The sequence below is a fragment of the Pleurodeles waltl genome, chromosome 1_1 (genome assembly GCF_031143425.1).
Source record: "Pleurodeles waltl isolate 20211129_DDA chromosome 1_1, aPleWal1.hap1.20221129, whole genome shotgun sequence".
Lineage (NCBI taxonomy): Eukaryota > Metazoa > Chordata > Amphibia > Caudata > Salamandridae > Pleurodeles > Pleurodeles waltl.
In genome coordinates, this window is record NC_090436.1 from 440,741,103 (window position 1) to 440,762,135 (window position 21,033).

General features: G+C 42.0%; 1 protein-coding gene across 2 annotated transcripts in view; it reads left to right on the forward strand.

Annotated features, from left to right (window-relative positions):
- Positions 1-21,033, forward strand: part of ZFYVE16 (zinc finger FYVE-type containing 16) — a 429,022-nt gene that overhangs the window by 341,554 nt on the left and 66,435 nt on the right. For both annotated transcript variants that reach the window (XM_069224433.1, XM_069224442.1), the window contains 2 exons: positions 1,536-1,698; positions 3,507-3,612. In XM_069224433.1, coding sequence (XP_069080534.1) covers positions 1,536-1,698; positions 3,507-3,612 — 269 coding nt within the window. The remainder of the gene's footprint in view (positions 1-1,535; positions 1,699-3,506; positions 3,613-21,033) is intronic.

Sequence of the window (21,033 nt, forward strand, 5' to 3'; positions counted from 1 at the left end):
GGGTTAGTTGCCTGTGTGTTTATTTTTAGCTTGCATCTTCTTTAGAGAAAGAGCTTGAAAAAGTGACGAATACAGCACCTCAGTGTTTTTTTTATTTTTTCTTATTGTAGTTAATGATTTAAAACAATGGAAGCTGTGACCAGATGAAGTGATGCATTTCATTATTAAAAAGAGTTTTCACTCTATTAAAAAGTATTTTGAATTCAAGTGCATAGATCTATACAGCGTTCAGTGATATTAAGAAGATTCACAAGATAGAGAACGAGGATTCTAAGTTCTAAGCTATATCTAGAACTACTCTAATGCCTTATCTTCCCTCATTCTTTCCTCCTTGCTTCCTGACCACAGCTTGTATGTGCTCGGGGTAAGCCGGTTGTTGCTTCTTCGTTGTTGGGCAGGACCACATCTCTTGGAGATGTAGTGCATTTAGGGAACAAGAGCTTGACATCAGTGCTGTTCTTAAGCACATGCAAATATCTGGTCCCACAGTCTATCTTGAACCTAAAGTGACAGTGCGGGATGCATGCATCCAATTTGGGAAATGGGGCATGGGGTAAGATCAGAACTATCCTAGAGCATTTATCCTTGAAATTGTATTTTTCCTTGCCATTTGTTTCTGCTGCAGTCGGGAATATTCTACAAGCTGAATTTACATCACAAAGTAGATATGGTGAGTGTGTTTCTACCACCTAGGCTTCTACAACGTAATTTATGTTTGCCTGTCCAAGAAACAGTCTCAGCTATTTCAAGTCAATGTAATCTATGTCTCCGGAGAACAAATGACAAAATATCCCATCCGGAAGTCTTTGCACCTTCACAGCATAGCAAAATGTCTTGGCGATGCTGTACTTAGCTTACTGCCAGCTCAGAGGCTGCAGATACTTAAATAACCCAACCTAACATTCAAGATAAACAGATGTCAAATTTACATCAGGACCATAACCTGAAAACTCCAATGGTAGTCCCAGGGATGTGGAGTAATTTGAGATGCTGCAAGCATCTTGGGGTCTGAAAATTAAAATATCCACTTTTCCTCCCAGCCTTTGCCAACAGAAGACCTTGGCTCAAAGCAGTCATATTTGAAGTATTAGAAACTGAGTTTTATGTGCTTGTTAATACTTGTGCTCAGTTTGGTAGCCTCCCTGTATGTATTCCTCACTTACCTCTTGAAACAGCTGGCTCGCTGGCTTAAGGAAATCACAAATCACTCAAATGTATTTATTTCACCTGTCTTGCTGCTAATGTTTTGCAGTTTGTTGAGTAACTGTTAGTGTGTTTTCTGCGACTGGTACCTTAATTGTTATTGTGCGTTCACAAACATTGGTCATGAACATAGAAACATAAGAAAAAAAAAAGTAGTGCTGAAAGGTCTTCAGTGTCAAATGTTGCTGGAATGCTTTTAAAATCAGAAACTCAGGTTAGAAATCTTAAACTGTGGTAACTGAGCCAGTAAGTACCGGAAATAAATATCTTGGAAGAGTGTTCTGATTTCCTTGAAGTCTTGTCAGTTCTCAACTTTTCTTTTTTTTCTACAGATGGCTTAATGGTGCAGATCACTGCAGAAACAATGGAAGGCCTGCGGCAAGCCCTAAGAGAGAAAAAGGACTTTCGAATTGCATGTGGAAAAGTGGATGCAGGAGAACTGAGGGAAGATGTGAACATCTGTTGGGTTCAGTCTGAAGATAAAACAAACAAAGGGTGAAAAACTAGTTGCTGCTTGGTTTATTTTGAGAAGCCTAAAATATTTATAATTGAAGCAGATGTAAAAATATCTTTATTCATAGAAAATAATTGTAACATTTTATCGGATACATAACATACAGTTAAAGTACTTATCTATACGATGCAAAGTAATTAAAACGAATTGTGAAGTAAAATTGACCTAATTCAGTTTCATTTTTAAAACTCTGCAGAAAACAAGGCTGACGGGCATTTCTTAGCAAGAGACTTGAGTCACATTTTATTTTTCTAAGTATGTAGGTGGCAAATATACATAGCCTAGTATCCACCTGATTGAATATCTTCACAATTGGCACATCTCAAGTGACTCAGTCTATCCCATTAACAAGGAATCAACATCAATTAAGACTATTAAAACAGTATAAGAGGGATAACCTTTACATTTTTGTTCATCCAGAATTAATTCATTGTGCAGTAGTGTGCAGCTTGGTGGTATTTGTCAGATAGCATTGGGCTATATTATGCCACCCTTGTGTGAGGGCTGTGTAACATTTCAGGCTGTGGAGCACTTCACTACATTTAAAACCACCCACAAAGCCCTACTGGGAAGTACCTCTTACAGAGTCTAAGATCGTAACAGTGTTTAGACATGAGTTATAATTCATCACTTGACCCACTGTGTGAGCCTGAGGGTTTACCCCTCTGCACCACATACTCCCTATTAAGCAAAGTTTAAATGGCTTAGAACAGTGGTTCCCAACCTGTGGTCCGGGGACACTGGGGGTCCGCAAAGCCTTCTCAGGGGGTCCGGGAGAGCCTAGAAAATTAAAATATATGAACAAATATTGACAAATTAGGTCCCCAGCTTCCAGTAATGACTCAGGTGGGGGTCCCTGGATTCCCATGATGAGTCAGTGGGGGTCCCTGAGTTCCATTAATGTTAAAGTGGGGGTCCACAGAAATCAAAAGGTTGGGAACCACTGGCTTAGAAATTAAATAAAAGATGATATTCTGCATAATGTAACATTGACTTCTACACTTAAGCGTTCACTTCTAAGATAGAAAATGGTGCTTTGTCATGACATTAAATACAAATGTACCTCATAAAGGAAACATTACAAAACAGCGGACCACGCATTAAAAAATGTACTGTTGTGAATATCTCAAGCAACAAAAATGTGCATTGAATAAAATTCCCTCAGTTAAAATACTGTGTGTAAAGACAGAATACTTTTCCTGCACTCACTTATTGCTTTCATGTCCAGGTTAAAAAATCGAGATGTCGGTCTCTTTCACTCTTGTTATTTCTTAGTCCTAGCAAAGTGTTTCATACCATCAGTGATAAATGTTTTCACTTTCAGGTTTTTTCTTTGCATTCCCCAGTTAGTTAGAAAGGAAATTCATGGACACTTGATTGCATCTTATCCACAGTAGCTAAATGGAATGTTTAGTTAAACTGGAAATACTTTTATTTTTGAAGAAGAGGTGAATGGCAGGTCAAAACATAGCCATCCATTCTTTTACATGAGTTGAGGCACTAAATTATTTCAAATAGATTTTCTAGCTCCTCCGATATCTTAGTAACACACTGGGTGTTATCAGCATACATGCAATAGCCAGTGGTGTGAGTCTCGGGTATCATTGCAACAGGTGCCAGGTAGTTGTTTAGAATAGACCAAATATGTGCTAGTTCATCCTAATACCACTGTTTGTAGAACTGCAAAAAGGTATATTCTCTCTACCTATGTTCTTAGAAAAATGAAAGGTCTTATATCTTTTGTTTATTTCTTCTTCACTCTAAATATTTTGTGACTGTTTTCCCACAGTGTTGTCAGCCCTATTGATGGACAATCTCTAGAAGGAATTCTTAGTGATAAAATCCCTCAGGAATCAGACTTTGAAGCAAATGACAAACTGGTGAGATGTACTGAGGTAAGGATTTATAACTCATTAATGAGTGTTGACACTTATTAGCTATTGGCACCAAGGCACATACGGGTGTACAAAAATATTACAGTCCTACCTGTAAATGCCTGTCAACATCTGTGGTATAAGGTATCCAAACTATGCTGTCCCAAAGGATAACAAATTCCTAGTTGGTCAGATGAGGTCAAATTTGCAGTGCAGATAAACTGCTGGGGCATCCACAAGATCCATGTGCTAGGTCTGCTTGTATTTGCACTGGGGCCTGCGACTCAGGTGCCCGCCCCCTCCATTGGAACTTCCCACATCCGTTGTCGGACCTGGTGCCGGACACATGGATGTTCATAGCAGAACAGCTCCAGTGAATTTTAGGCAGGCCAGCAAAGTACTTGGGTTTCACTGGCAGGTGCACTGTGAGCTAGAGCATTATTGTAGCTGGAGTGAGTAAATTAGCTGCGGTCACTAGGACTTTTATATTTGCTGCAGACAACTCTTTAATGATGCTGTATCTGGGTGGAGTGCCACCAAATTTCTGGATTTGTGGTGGTGCAGCCTAGTTTTCCATGGACATCATTGGCCTTTAGTTTTTGCTAGATTGAGGAACAGACTGCAGCTGTCTTTGGACTAGGTATAACATTGCAAATGTATTATATTTGTGGGTCTAAATCCTGATCTTGTCGGTCACATGGGCAACATCATTCAGTACTGGGCTATGCTTTGGTGATTGGCTGGCTATATTCTGGTTCCACTGCATGGATTTAGGGGCTGGCCGGTTGCCCAATCCAATTTGAACTTCTACATGTACCAGACACAGATTTGCACTGTCCCTCATTTTTGTCAACTTACCAGTTGATCTGTTAGCTTGTATGCTCAGACAGTATCATTTGATACAGAGAGCATGGTCTTTTTTGTCACTTTATGTGGAAGATACAGTGCTATTTGTTAAAGATTGGGGCAGTAATCTATCACCACCAGTACCTGAGATCATTAGATTTGGTTTCCTGTCTGGTATTGCTATTAACTGGAATAAACCATTAACATTTTCTCTCACATAGAATACACCAGACTGCCCAATAGATTATTGAACAAAATGATGCAGCAAATCAGTTACATGATTAGGTATTTTGATTATCCATGATGCACAAACATCATGGAAAACTATGGCTTCACCATAGCATGAATGGAAGAGCAAATAAAGTGCACTTTCAGTGGCAGGCTGATTAGTCTTGATGAAGATGATAATCATAGCAAAATTGCTGTATTTATTTCTAAGCATTTCTTTAGTTTTATCCCAACAATGTTTCTACTAGATTATTTTAATGATTAGGTTGTTTTGGGCTACTAGACAACCTAGACTTGGGTGTGAGACTCCTGTACGACCTCTGGGGGGCTTTATGGCTCATAATCTTGAAGCGTATCATTTATGCACACAAGCACATTTTGTAAATTATTGGAACTTTAACCACGCTTCCTGCCTCAGGTGGCAATCCAAAAGGGCGATGCACCCAGTCTATTAATACTGTTAGATGCCGATTCACTGTATATATGCCAACCATAATCAACATTTGATGGGTTGATGGCACCCTACCCCACACAATACTACACGTTAGGTTAGGTACTCTGAGCAATGATGGTCCTACCTGGCCTTTATTGGCCACATATACACTGCATCCTGATGCAGCCACCTTGGCAGTAGCTGAGGTTTGCTGCTTGTATGTTGAGCTTACAGCAATATATAGACTCTTAGTAGAATTTGTAATGCAAACATTAAATACTAACCCAGCATGTGCTGCCCCAGCGCAACTACATGCAGTCACATCAGACATTAACCCTGCAACTGTCTTTTCAATAATGGGTAAAGTACCCGCCAAACGAAAAGAAATTCAGTTTTGGTTAGCTCAAAAAATAAATGCACTGGAAGCAGTTTTTCTCCATATGGGACCTCAAGATAAACATGGAATTCTCACTATATGCTTGCCATTTGTTATGGTTTTCACAGTACATAACTACAGTGCTTGGGGCTTGATATTTGCCACCCTCTGTACTACTGCGCAGGGTACACTGACTGACACTTGCCAATCCTCCGGAAGTGTTAAAACAAATTCAAGATGAATACACGCCTGCCCCGGCCCTGGATTTGGGGATGCAATTAATGGGCAGTTTTGCCACTGTGCCACTGCGCTTAAAGGGGAAGCAGTTGCACTAGCAGTGCGTATGCAGCTGTGGGGCGTTCTTGTACAGAATCAAGAACACAAGTTGCCAAAGATTATTGCCGAGACCTGCTCTAGTATTGGTTGAGATAGGTTGGGTGCCAGGCCTATTAAACCACAATTACAGGGTAAATCCAATAAGGATTCTACCAAGCAAGCACCTGAGGGTTCTAAAAAAACACTGGAGTAAACAAAAACTCAACAAAAGAAAGGGGAGAATCTTCATATTCGGAGACCCCTCAGAATAACTATAATCTTAGAAATAGAGATAATATAAAAACGCCTGAGAGCTATCAATATACGGATACATGCCAATCTTGTTCCTTTCAGGACTCACTGGATAAACATAGTGAAGGGAGGTGGACGGTCAAAGCAGTGAACAGAGTATGTGAAACCGAGAACGGAGTTACAGCACTTGTCAGAAGTTTCTGTTAAGAAAGAAGAGAAACTTACCCAACAAAAACCTTAATTCAACAAGAAAAAAAAAACAGCAATTTCTTTACTAAATGTCACTCAGGATGAGAGCTTTTCGCGAAGAACAGTAAGTGCCCTCTGGCACTGCTAGACAGCGTGGCAGAGGTCACAGTAGTTCACTGAATCTTCAAGAGCATCTGGAGGTGAAAACAACTGATGACTTCTTACAAGTCGAGACTGCGGGTATGGGCGTCTCCACACCCGATAGGGTGTATAAACAAAAAATGTAATTAGAAGGTGGCATCAAGCGCACAATAGATGCTATCTTTTAAGATCGTGTCATTACCGTTTATAATATCTTGTTGGCCGAAAAAGGATTGGCCACCATGATTTGTGCCTAATCTCCCATAGGGGGAGGAGGTAATTGAACTCTTTCTCGCCCTTTGTTCCCAGATGGCTCCGGGGGGCTTATGCCATTGATTGGGTGAAGACACCTGCTCTAAATCCCAACCGTGTAGGATGGGATAAAGATTCCCCATACCGTATAATGCCAATTTGATCTCAATCCCAACCTCAACTCCAGCACCCAATAAAGCATGAAGCTAGATCATCCCTAAGGGAAACACTCACAGCTAGTGTACCAGGGTGTAATTGAACCCTATATCTCACCAATGAACAATCCATTGTTCCCTATAGCTAAACCAGACCATTAATCTAGAATATTTTTAGACTGCAGACATTTAAATAGTCATACTCCACATTTGATATTAAAAATGCATATAGTATAGCATTTATCAACAATATAGTGTGCAAAAAATACAAAACGTTGGATATTACCAGTGTTTTTTTGCTGCCAAAATATAGCACCTGAAAGTAAGGAGTTAACAAGTTTCAGCTTTTTAGGCTCACAGAAACAAATTAGCAGACTCCCACAAGGGTATAAAATAGTCCAGGTTTGTTTTCAGCTTGTTACTTCAATTTTACACAACATTGACCCATAGACATTGTCCTACGTAGACCATATCTATCTTACGGTTGATGATCTCGTTCAACATGTAAGACGGGTGGGCCGCATTGTTGTGGGATTTTACGAATTAGGCTACAAATGTAATTGCAAAAATAGCCTTCCTTAGTATCCTGTTTTTGGGATAGAAACTATCAGATGAAGGCAAGAGCTTACTGCTCCCATTTTCAGAAAAAATGCACACAATTGCAACCACCAAACACTATCAAAAAGCTCCAGTCACTCTTAGGCTTTTAAACTTTGGTAGAACTTACATTCCAGATTATGCACAACACCTTAACCATTATAAGACTTAATACATCTTGACTTTTCAAGCACAATCTGTACAGTAGAACACGCACCCATTCTCAGAGGTTTACAACAAAACATGATTTCAGCTAAACACTTACACACAAGAGACAACAAAACACATTTGGTCATCAGAGTAGTTGCTGGTGCCATCGGTTCACCTATGTAACGTTCAATGAGGGTGGTACCGTCCCTATCGCATACAAATAACACTTATATTCCACAGCAGAACAACACTTTGCTCCCACAGAAAAAATACTGACTGCTGTTCAGATGGCTATCATTAAAGGGAGACCTCTGGCTCAGGGGAAACGCATCATTGTCGTATCTCCAATTCCAGCCCTCAAGGCTGTTACCAAAGCCATTGTTCCCAACGTTAAGGCACTACATCCAGATTGGATTTAATGTGCAACAACTGAGATGGCCACTGTTGTTGACTATGTTTTTTACCCAAATTACAAACTCAAGGATTCCTACTATATGAAGTTGACTAGCCAGTTCCAGCAAACACATTGCCTATTGAACAATATCAAACAATTAAGTACACCGATAGCCCAGCCCGCGGTAGGCTCCAAACATCTATACTCGTTTGCATGCACTGTTGTGAGTGGCTACATCTAAGGTGGTGAATTCCATCCACAACACACTTACAAGCAGACCTTAGGGCACTGCGCTGCACAGTTAGAGGAGCTCAAGGCTTTGTTGATGGCACTGGTACTCACGGATCCAGGACAGTTAACATTGATTCGTACTATTGTGTCCAGTCCTTCAAAGAATATGTCTATTACTGGCACCTGAATGGGTTCAGAGATTCATAAGGCAACACCATTAAATGCAAGCTCCTGTGGGGGAAAGTAGCAGATCTGAAAGAAACGCTACCCAATGTTCAGGTAGTTCATACATTGGGACATCAGCGTGGAATACATGTTACCGGAAATACCTTGGCCAAGTAGCTACAGCTTCTGTTGCTGCAATAAAATGAGGACCATGTTGGATGCTAAAACACTGGCTGCTGTGAAAGCTTCGGCTGACGGCAAACATGTGGCAAAGGCATATCCTGCCAAATATTCCTACTGCATATCTAGCCTCAATACTGCCCTAGTAACAATACCAGGAGTGGGTGATCGTGGGGTCCCCAACCAAGATCAAAAACCTGAGTTGATTAAAGCAGCGAGTGAGGGAGTTGCTTCTGCCCATGCTGGTGTGGCAGCTACCATTTCATTGTTACAAGCACGCTACTGGTGGCCAGGTCTATACAAACGGACCAAGCAGTTTGTCTTTTTCTGTGACATCTGTTAGCAAATAAAAGGTTCCACCGTTAAATGTCCACCAAAGGCACCCCTCCTGATTGCCAATAAAACCTTACAATGTGTGAACTTGGACCATTGTGGTCCCATGACACCAGATAGTGCATACAAATACATCTTAGTCGCTGTTGACTCATGTGCCAGATTTCTATGGGTATGGCCACAACACTCGGCTGACGCTTGAAATGTTGCAAGTTTTTATTGGCACATATGCAGCTGTGGCTTTCCACTCGGACCAGGGCCCTGCTTTCGCCTCCAGGACATTCAGAGACACCATGGCTGTGTTGGGGTCCAACTGTATTATCCATCTCCTTATCATCTAGAGGGAAATATTGTTGTGGAGCGAAGAAACTGGAATTTAAAACAATTCTCAACAGCTAGAGTATTAGGCACGGGTCGTAGTTAGCTTAGTCAGTCCAGAGAACACTTAATAATCCGCCCAGAAGGTTCCTGGGAGGGCGTACCCCATATAAATGACTGTTCGGAACACAAATGTATGTTCTAGATCTTGATGGTCCTGGCGCAGAGGCGGCAAAAACACCTTTTGACATAAATGAACGTGTCACTGTCTTGCAGGACTTAAAACAGTTCTGTAATGACAATGCATCTACCAGTGCGGCCTCCTTGGGAATAGGGGATGCCCCAATAACACCAACCAGCTGGATTCCAAAAGTTGGGGATCTAGTGTGCAAAAAGATTGCTGTGAAAAAGGAGTTTGGTCCTTCTTATCATGCACCGGTTCACGTCCTGGGAATACACAGTATCAGAACTGTAATTCTACCACTGCTGTCTGGTTCTAACGAAAATCGCTTTGTCTCCTTTGACATTGTCAAGGTACACCATATGGCCGATCCAGCACAGTAGACCTAGAGGACTCCTGGGTAGTACCCGAATCCCTCTCACTACAGACCAGGATGTTCCTCTATAGGTTTTGAGCAGCAACGCTGACACATCTCAGAGCTTGGGGAGGGTGGAAAATGATCTTTAATTAATCCCATTAATTTCTTATGCAATAAGCAACATCAACAATATTGAGAGATTACTCAAATTCAAAGTAAACTGATGGATTAGTCTACTATGAACCACCAAGGGAGACTTCTGCCAGCTCTCCACTTCCAAACATGGCTCCAGTTTCTGCACAAACTGCTTCTGGAAATGTGGCAAATGTCAATGACTTATTCACCGACTCATCTGCCTCTTCTGCAGCAGGACTGTCAAGAGCATGTAAGCTGATAAATTGGCTCAAAATTAACGATTTAATTCATTCATGGAACTATCTGTGGCTCTTATTAACCGTACTTGCCTTCCTTCTTTGGATTGGGTTTGCATTCGTCTTTTTCTTTTTAATATATATTGTCATTACCTTCCTGAATGTATGAGACTTGTCCCTAGTAAACATTTCAGCTATACCAATTCCTGATGGGATTGTTTGGAATAAAGTACAGTTTGATATATGGACCAACTGAGGTTATTCAAATTTCAATTGTATTTAAACTTAACATGAATGATGTAATAACACCTAGAGTTGTTTCTGATGATTGGGATGTAAAATCTGTTGATTCTATGTTATGTGAATTAGAATTAGAATGTTTTACTGTATTTGAATGTGAAGATATTTATCAATCAAAAGAAATTTATGGTGAAATGTGGTGAAATGTTCTGTTATAATTATTTTGGACATCATTACATTCACAGAGCAAGTACCTCAAAGACTATCTTTAATTATACACAGTGGGAACATTGCCCAACTCCGCAAATGGGGAGTTTGAAATCATACTCTGAAAAGTTTGCAAATTTTTCGTGGTACAATGTTAAAAATGCTGACTATATATATATATTTTTTTTTATTTTATTTGCCAGTGATGGAAATGCAACACATTTTATTAACTGATACCAGATTTATTTACTCTATTCTTTTGTTTCCCGGTTGGTTATAGAAGGCTATGAATATTGGCTGAAGTCAATTGATTTTAAAAGTGTACGGGGAATTAAAAATGGCCAAATACAGGAAAATAAGCTTTATTTAGAGCATGCCTGATACCTGTTCAAATTATAGTTTTAAATGAAACTGTACAACAGACAAGTTGTTTAGACTTGACATAGTTTAAGGATTTGAGTCGTCCAGTATCCCTCCCCCTGCTAAATTTTATAAATTGCAAAATAACAATAATGCAACTGAAGGTCAGCTTGATGAATGGGATCCAAATGTAACATTTAAGATATCACTTTCATGTCCTGGCAGGTGGTTATTGTGGCCAGTGGACACAAATGGTTGTCATACACGTTTTGTAATCTCCACAGGGGGTTTTAGAACAAATAGGCCAGACCCTCGTTTTGTGTCTTCGGAACAATTGGTATAGTAACAACATATAGTGTAGGGAAATTATGCCAGGAGTGGTTAAAACATTTCTCACTAGATGCTGTTAAAGAACACCTCAGTCTCCTGTCTAACAACACAGACGTGTAGGATTTCCTGTTAGGCCCCAGAAGACAATGTAAAAAATGCTTCTTATATTCAGTTTATAATGAAATTTGGAAACTTTCTCAACAAGAAGCTGCTGCCCTGTTAAAACAAATAGATCAGGAAAATTTATAGAAAGTATTAGTGGTTGTAGATAATAGGATTAACACTTTGTCCATCCTCATACACACTTTAAATAACTCAGTTTCTTCTGCAATAGACATTGTACAAAGTGACATGTCATTCTTACAACATGGACAGAGTCAGCTAAGGTCCGTTATGCAGTTGGGTTGGACACTACAAACACTGAAATCAAGTTGCGTTCTGTGGCAACATGTCAGCACGAGGGATATATTTTCTGCATTTAATTTGACGTGACAACAACAAATAATGGCTAAGAAAGAAGCCACTTACATTATGCTAAACATCGAGAAATTCAAAAGGTTGCCCTTTAGTGTGGCTGAAATACCATCTGATGAATGGTTAATAAAGGGGGTTGTTAATTTGCATATATCAACACTGAAATTCACGTCCTGCTTGAAACACATTCCAGTAGACCGATATGAAAGGCTCTGAGATAGTTACATCCATGAGGTGTGGGAGCTTCCCTTTTCGCACAAATGTTTCAATAACACAAAAGAGATCTTTCTTAGCGGCAGTGAACGTGGGTCTTCTGTGAAGAATTGGATTGTTTGTGAGCAGCTGCCTTGCATGGGGCGTGTAACACTTCAACAGCAAATTTAGCTTGCTTTCTGAAAGGAGTTCCAGTCCCTTTGATTAGACCTGCGTTCCAGGTGTTCTCTAATGAAAGCTATGTGCTTCTGAACAGTGAGAGCTGTTGTGGAATGTGAGCCGAAATTGCTTAAGTCATTTCGGTCTCCCAAATAGTCACCTGTTGCCGGAATGTTTTTTGTTTTTTTCTTCCTCCCTACACAAGATAAGAAAGCAGCAGATATTTGGTCTCACATTGCTACTTCAAATGTGAATGTTGACAAGTTGAGCACACTAAAGGCTTTATTGTTTCAAAAACAAGTGTTGCTGACATCTGCATGCGAGTCCGATGCGCTCCAAGTGGCGAGGTCATCTGCAGAAATACAGTCCTTTTTAAATACACACTTTCCGAGGCACTTTGGTGAACTTGTGGGACGAAATTTCAACACATGTAGTACTACTGGAATTGTACAGTTCTTTAAGGCTGTTTATCCTGGTTTTGTTCACACCTTCACTATATTTGGCTTAATACCTTCATCCATACACTCGATATTTTCGAGTATCAGGGGATTTACGATTACTTTGGCTGTAATAGGTGACATCTTGCTGTTGCTGTTTTTTATTGGCAATGGCTGTCCCATCACAGCAAGGAGAACTGAAAGCGCTTCCACCAGCGCATTTTTTCATGAACGCATGATGCAGTCTTTCGGAACACCAATCCTAGAAGAACTGGAGTGCAACTGATCTCTCATTCAGACTGGTTTTGGATTGTGTGCAGCCTGTGTTTCGATGCCTCTGGTGCCTTTTTGAATGTGCACAGAAAGTTTGTCTTTCAACACAGCACTTACTTTTATTTGACGCTGATCTGTTGATCGTCACGTTGAGAGCTCATTGCAAGACATGCGCATTGAGGGTGCGTTTGCTACGGGAAGCTGTCTATTATTTGCCCTTCATGGCTCATGCAGCTCTTGACTTGACATTGGGTACAAGACGGAATGCTGCTGCCTCAGCTTGAGCTCAGGCTTTGGAACATGAGTGCTCTTTGGTTTCCTTGGCAATGATTTGGTCACATTACCACCTGCATAAGTGGAAAATTTCCTTGTTTCAATTATCCCAGCTGTAATTGGAGATTTTAAAAATCACATTGACTTTTAAATTTGGTTTTATTGATGCCACTGTTAAACAATTTAAATTGACCCCTTCCAATATTTTTACATGTTCAAGTGTTTTTTAACTTAGCATTATTGACATTTATATATTCATGTTTTTAAGCATTGGCTTTTAGTTGTTTTACTTCTGAACAGACAACGGTGAGGGTGTTTTATAGCCATTCTAGTGATGCCTCTGGGTACGTTATTTTAACAAGTAGGCCTGCTGCTTGTGCTCTTTAGCCTAATAACATTTTATTCTGCTTGGTTTTATTATTTCAGAATCGTCCACATTCGTGGTGTTATTTTCTTTTCTTTATCTAGTTGTTCTTTCACCTAGGAAAGCACTGCGTTTCTTAGCAAGCCATTCTTTCCACTTTGTGTTTTCCTCAAAGCTGCAGCGCGATATGGTTGCCAGCACGTGGTACAACGCATCTCTAACGTTCACAGAAACACACACATCCTACGCAGGGACATTTTCTCAGAACGTCAATTGTTTTTTTATAAAAACACTTCTCTGTCCAATGCACATTAGAGGGAGATCCCAGCCGGATGACCACAGCTGCATGCTGATTGACTTTGCTACAGCTGCTTGCTGAGACTACCGGTTCCCTGGCCTACCTGAGGATGTTGTCTCTATAGACAACAGACTTCCTTGCTCATGTATGGGGGATGATGTCTTCCCGGGGGGAATCCTGAAGGGGGGATTAGGGCTTATCATGCTGTGCTCTAACATAGCTTAGGTCGGAATCGCAAATATTCTGCATAGTGACAGTATGGTGGGATTTTTCCTGCTTTTCACTTTTCTTGTCACTATTTTGCTTCTGTTATGTTTCATCATTCTAATTCTTGCATTTCATGCCATTTTATCTAAGTTTCAGCTGATTCAATAAATCTTATTGAACCATTTTCTGCCTCTGTTTGGCTTTGCATGTGTGAGACTAATGTAACTGAAAGAAAAGGATGAGATCTGATTCACCACGATTTCCCTGAGAAGTCATCTTGTCATGTGCCCGGTTGCCACAAATCATCCCTGCTCTTAGGCAGAGATGAGGCGCTGCTAGCTGGCTGGAAACTGGTTTGGCCGACAGTTGTCACATGGTGTGGCATTGCACTCAGTTTTCCACAATTCAAGTGATGCTGCCGCCCAAATCCAGCCGTCTCATTAGGGTAATGAGATCCCACATGACAGCTTCTTTACCTCCACTTTTTTGCTATAATATGTCTTTCTTTACAATCTCCTCTCTCGCTGCCTTGCTCTGTTTCTTTAGTCTCCCATTACTCCCCAGACCGTTTCTGCACAGGAAGCCAAAAACATCTACAGGCGAACCATTTTGATCCTTGTTTTAATGGCTTCCCGTAATTGAAAGTACACCACTGCAGACAAGCTTCTGCTGCTCTGGTCTAGCAGGAGGGATATAATAACTTTATTTCTGCCCCTCATGCTGATTCATGTTAAAATAAACCTGCAACTAGAGTGAAAAGCTGCAGAAATGCCACTGACTCGCTGATTAAAAACAGAGGATTCAGCGAGCTGCCTTTAATCACCATGCCTCCCTCCCCCCAGCAGAGGCCATGTTGAAGCTTCAAAGCCGTGATAAATCCAGCCACCCGAAGCATGAGTCAAGACTAGAGCGCTTGCAGGGGAGGCATAAATATGTACTGGATGGCATTCACACTGTTATAGGCAATTTCAGGAGGCGATAGGACAGAAAGGAGAAACATCATTGTCTCACCTCCCATGAGGGAGACTACTTTAGTAATGCAGTAGATATGCTGCCTGCATTCCAAGTCACCAGCAATTTATGCCCCTCAGAGATCACAAGACAATATAGCCAACCGATGCAGACTGTGCCACGGACTCAGCTGGCCCGTGAAGACAAAAAGCCTTCAAGTCAACACCACACTACTTAGTGCCAAGCAACTCCACAGCACACAAATCCACAGAGCATAATTCCACTACACACACCATTCAACATCTCATAATTCCACGACTCACAATTTAACACCACACAGTTCCACTCCACATCATTCCACTCCATGTCACATAATTACAATCCGACAAATCCAACTCCAAATATTTCCACTAGGTTCCATGCCAGATAATTCAACTTCAGATAATTCCACTGCACTTCATTACACTCCAGCCTACATAATTACACTCCACATATATCCATTCAGCTCCAAAACACATAATTCCACTCCATACCATGCCACATAATATTACACGCCACACAATTCCACCACACACATAATTATACTCCACATAATACCACTTAACACCACATAAGTCAACTCCACCTAATTACACTCCACACCACAGTTCCATTCCACATAAAACCACTTCATGCCACATATCATTCCACATACACACCACACCATGCAAAATAATTCACTCAACGCCACACAATTCTCAGAATTCAACTCAACATGATTCTATTCCATACCAAATTACATTATTCCAAACCACAACACACAATATACTTCCAGACCACACCACAGAATTCCACATCATGCAACATAATTTGCCAAGCCACATAATTTCACTCCACTACATGCCACTTGATGACACTGGATACCACTACACATAATTACACTTCATGACAGTCCTGCTCCACATAACTACACTACACTCAATACCACATAATTACTATCCACATAATTCCACTGCACACCATGCAACACAATTCCACTACACATAACTCCACTCAGCTCCACACATCTCCACGCCACACAATTCCACAACAAACAATTCCATTCCAACCCATATAATTGTAATCCACACAATATAATACCTCATAATTCAACTCCACTCTCTGCCACACAATGCCACTCCACGTAAATCCACACCATCACACATATACTCCACATAATTACTCTCCACATATTTCAACTCTGCACCATGCCACATATTTACGCTACACATATTTCAACTCCATACCACAGACATCCACTCCACTCCATAATGCATGGCTAAAAGACATTGACATTGATAACACCAAAATCTCTCAGATTGCAGAGACCTATTGGCTTTGCCATTGCTTGTTTTTAACATGTGCTTTGATGGATACAACTAACTACATATTCATCACTTTAGAATACGTCAAAGGCACTAGACTGTGGAAAACTCTTGTGCACAGCGCTTGGTGTCACCATGCGGCTCCACACTGCTCCAAATGATAAGACGCACCTATGTGCCCCTACCCCTTGTGTGCTGACATCAGTTCCTTTTTCCCCCCTGTCTTGTGGCGTGGATCCGGAGCTCTGCGCCTACATTCATAAGCTTATGATGATATCTCAAATTTTAAAAACCAGAGTGCTAGTAGGGAACAGTGTCCCTTTCCATATGACAGGTTTCGAGCCATGCAGTGATTGCAGAAAACTGATGTCAATCACAGGCCTGATGAGGTGCATCTGTACTGGAGGTAGGACTCAGAGTTGTGCAACAAATGCACCTTAAGGCGATCCAGGATGGTAAGCGGGATTCTACTTCGCCAAATATCAGAAGTCAAAACCTTTGCGTAAGTCCCTTAACAGGCACAGGCTAGTTCACACTTGAGGGCCATTCTTGTGACAGATCAACCTCATGGTCGAAGTCGACCACTAAGTCCAAGCCTTAGAGAAAACACAAAAAAGAAAGAGGGACTCAACCCCAGCCCGGATGACACAAGAGAGTCACAGTGTCAGTCTGTCTTCTCCAGAGTCCCAGAGGACCGGGTGAATTTCCCAGCTGATCCAAATTGCCATGAGTTTCCTGGGCCATCAGTGACACCGCAGCAAATTGAGGTCTTTGAAGAAGTCATGCTGCAGATCTTCTGGGATTTTCCTGCTCGCTCTTGTCACGCCTTTGAGACCTAAAGATCCACAGTGGCTTTCAGCCGGGTTACAGCTGGTGTGGCCTTGTCTGATGCCAATTGACCCTCTGGAAATGGTCTGGGCCCATTACAGGCTCAGTACAGATTCCTACTCTTGCACCTGAGCTGTTGGGTGCCACTCATCAATGCTGGTACCAAGGGTGCTGGAAGATAGAATTCTGATCCAAAAGTCTGACACCAAGTAGACTTCAGCTTGATCTTTACTGATGTCACGTATGAGATCACAAAAGCACAGCCAGTCATTATTTTCCCTGCTGTGGCACCAATCTGTCCTTAAGGTCGGTCACATCAACAGAGACTTAATTTTCTTTTTGGCTCCGAGTCTGAACAAGGTACTCCACAAGAGGGAGATTATAATGTTGATGGCATATGATGATGGGGTTGAGGATGGTGGGGTCTCCCTCAATATAATGGTGACCGTTTTTATACAGACTTACAAGAGACCAGTGGGCTGGATGCCTTCCCTTTATGGGGTTGAACTCTCCACTTACTAAAGAGAATGCATCATTTGTAGTTGTGGCCTGACAGGCAGCTGAGGTCCTGGGTTTACAGTTGACCCATGCAATTTTACAGCCAGAGCCTTCTACATCTGAGTATTTGCTTCCTTTCATTGAGGCCCTCACAACGAGGCACCTGGAGACTCTGATTTTCTCACTAAGCATCCTAACTCGGAGAGCCCAGTGGTGCAGGCATCTGCCAGTAAGATTAACCTCAATTTTTCCTCCAGTTAGGCAATCCAAGAAGATCAAGGCTTTTAAAAAACAAATGTTCTTTGTCCAGCCTGATGCAGAGATCTGTCAACGCAGTTTGTGTGCTTGGCTGCTATACACATACCATGATGGACAGGATGCAGCCCAGTACATGATTAGTTCTTGCCTAATCACTGCTGGCTGTTTGGGGAGGGTTGTTGGCGCCATTTTTGTGTTTCATTGCCATACGTGGATGCCTTCCCCTAGATTTTCTAGACATGGAAGCTTTTCTAGACATGGAAGCTTTTCTCATGGATATACCCTTTCATGACTCACACCTCTTTAGCGAAAAAGCTGATTCCGCCCTTAAGTATTTTGAGGACAGTAGCGCTACTTCACGCTCTCTGAAACGGTTGACTCCCACCAATCAGTTCATGCATCAATTTCGGTAATTTATGGGCTACTCCATGTTGGTGTCGTACAGACAACACTAGTCTTCCTTTTGAGGCCAGTAAGAGCACCAGCCCTCTCGTTCCCCCTCACCTGTTGTGACTGCCTCTAACTGTTTTAGTTTGCTCTTAGCAGACAAACCTATCCTGTAGGAGGGGGAAGTGGGACAGAATTACATTTTCCCTCCCAGTATGATGATCCCTAATGTCCAGCAGATACATCATACAGATAGTTCAGCATGGTTATGCCCAATCCTTTCTGTTTGCCCTGTCACATCTTCTCCTCGCATCTAATTTACTTTCAAAGGAGCACTTCTCCATTCTACTGCAAGAGGTTCAAATGTTGCTCTATAAAGGTGTTATTGAGAGTGTTCCATATTTGAAAAGAGGAGAGTGTTGTTAATCTTGATATTTCCTTGTGCTGAAAAAGGACAGGGGCATCCAAGCTGTACTGGAGCTTTTAATTCTAAATGCATTCTTGTAGATGGATGGATAAATTCATAATGCTCAAATTGGCGCAGATCTTCGCTGCTCTGGACGTAGGTGACTGGATTGTGTCCTTAGACCAGCAGGATGTGTATTTTCATGTACGCATTCTGCAGTTCCACAGATGTTACCTGAGGTTTAGGATTGGCCAGGAGCATTTCAATTTTGCAGTTCTCCCTTTTGGCCTCATCACTACCCCCTGGGTGTTCACAAAAGTCATGGTGGTTATGAATACTAGCCTTCTCCGACCTCGATGATTTGCCGTTGAACGCCGGCTCGCCACAGTCCGTTGTAGACTATCTCCAGATAACACTGAACTGTTTGACATTGTTGGGGATCATGATCAACAAGTTGAAGTCGCACCTGACTCCTTTGCGGAGGTTGCCATTCATTGGAGCTATTGTGGACACATTGCAATTTAAGGCCATAGTGAGTTCAGGACATAAGACTATGATTTACATTTTCAGTCTCAGTCCTGGATCTTGATAGCCTCCTGCATCTTTGTGGTTGACTATGCCAGGTGGCATATGCTGTAATGGAATTTGAAGTTCCAGTGGGCCTAGCAGCAAGGAAACCTGGTTAACACCATCCAGATTTCAAAAAGGCGCACATGATGTGCAGTGGTGGTTGCTCAAAAGTGACTGGCCCAGCCAAATGCCCTTCTACCTTCCCCACCCAGAACTGACAGTGGTCTTGGATGCATCACTACTGGGTTGGGGAGGTCATCAGATAGGGGTCGAGATCAGAGGGCACTGGTCTTCAGTTGAATCCAGCTCTATATCAGTCTGTTGCAGCTTCTGGCTGTTCTCCTGGTGTCAAAGGCCTTCTTGCCATCCATCAAGAGGAGGCTGGTTTTCATGGGCAATTCTACTGCCATGTGCTACTGCACCAAGCAGGCCTGTGTGAGGTCCTGGGTTGTGTGACAGGAGGATTTGATCCGTTGGAACTGGTTGGAGCATTAGGGCATTTCCCTGATTGTTCTATACCTGTTGGGATCCATGAAAGCCAGATTGGGTGAGCTTGATAAGTATCATCTGTCAAATCACGAGTGGCATCTACATCCAAAGGCAGCGCAGGGCATCTTCTGACAGTAAGAAGAACCCTGGCTAGATCTGATCACCACTATTGAGAACATGCAGTGTCAAAGGTTTTGTGCATGGCTGTTTCTATGAAGGGACTCGCAAGGAGATGCATTCGGCTGGAATGGAACACAGCACTCCAGAACGCTTTCCCACCCATGCCTCTTCATGCCCTGAGTTCTGAACTATTTGGCTCAATTCATCCTAGTTGTTTCGGATTTGGACAGGAATGTATGGTACCTGGAATTTGTGGGAATGAGCATCTACCCTCCAATCAAGCTCCAACTTTGAGAGATTTTCAGTCGCAGCCGGACAGAGTCCTTTACCTGAATCTGTGCAATCTACACATTTATGCATGGAGATTGAGTAGTTCCAGCTGACTGCATTTGATCTGCCACCTAGAGTGGTGGAGGTTATCCATCAGCTCAAACGGCCTTCCATGAAGTCCATATATGCTGGGCACTGTTATAAATTTGTGGCCAAGTGTGGAATCCATAAGGCAGACCCTTTGCAAGCCAAACTGTCAGATGTTCTCCTGCTTGTCTTTGGCCCAGCAAGGCCTTGCAGTAGGCCCCATTATAGGTAATGTGTTGCCGCTTTCATTTTATTTTACGTTTGCTGGACCATCAGGGTTCAAATCACCTGTTGGGATGTGATTTATTAAAGGTTTGACAAACATTTTCTCCCAAACTGATTGCAGTGCCAGCAGTGTGACCTGTGCTTGGTCTTTGTGTGTATCATGCTCATGCCCTTAAAGCCAATGTGCAGCTGCTCATTTCATCTGCTGACACTTAAGACTCTCTTTCTCATTATGCTCACTTCAACTCATCACATGAGTGAACTCCAGTCACAGTTGGTGCAACTGCCTGTCACCACCTTTTTTCCTGACAAACTGGTGCTGAGGACTCTGCTTGCCTAAACTCACGACTCCCTTTCACATTGGCAAATCCGTCACCCTATTTGCTCCTCCTCACCCATTGAAACAGGCTGAGAGGCTTCATTGGCTGGGACCTAAAAGGGCTTTAAACTTTTTCAATAATCATACCAACGACCATCAGTTGGACGGTCAGTATTTTGTGGGATTCACGGGGCTTAGAAAGGGAAGGAGGTGCAAAAGAGGTGAGAGTCCTCTGCATTGAGATTTGCTATCCACTGGACAAGAAGCTGCTTCTGGAACATCTGAGATCCCATTCAACCAGGGCCAATGCATTGGCACACGGAGTGCCTGTCATTGATGACTGCCAATCTGCGTTGTGGGTCTGTGCACACGTTCACAAAGCACTACTTCT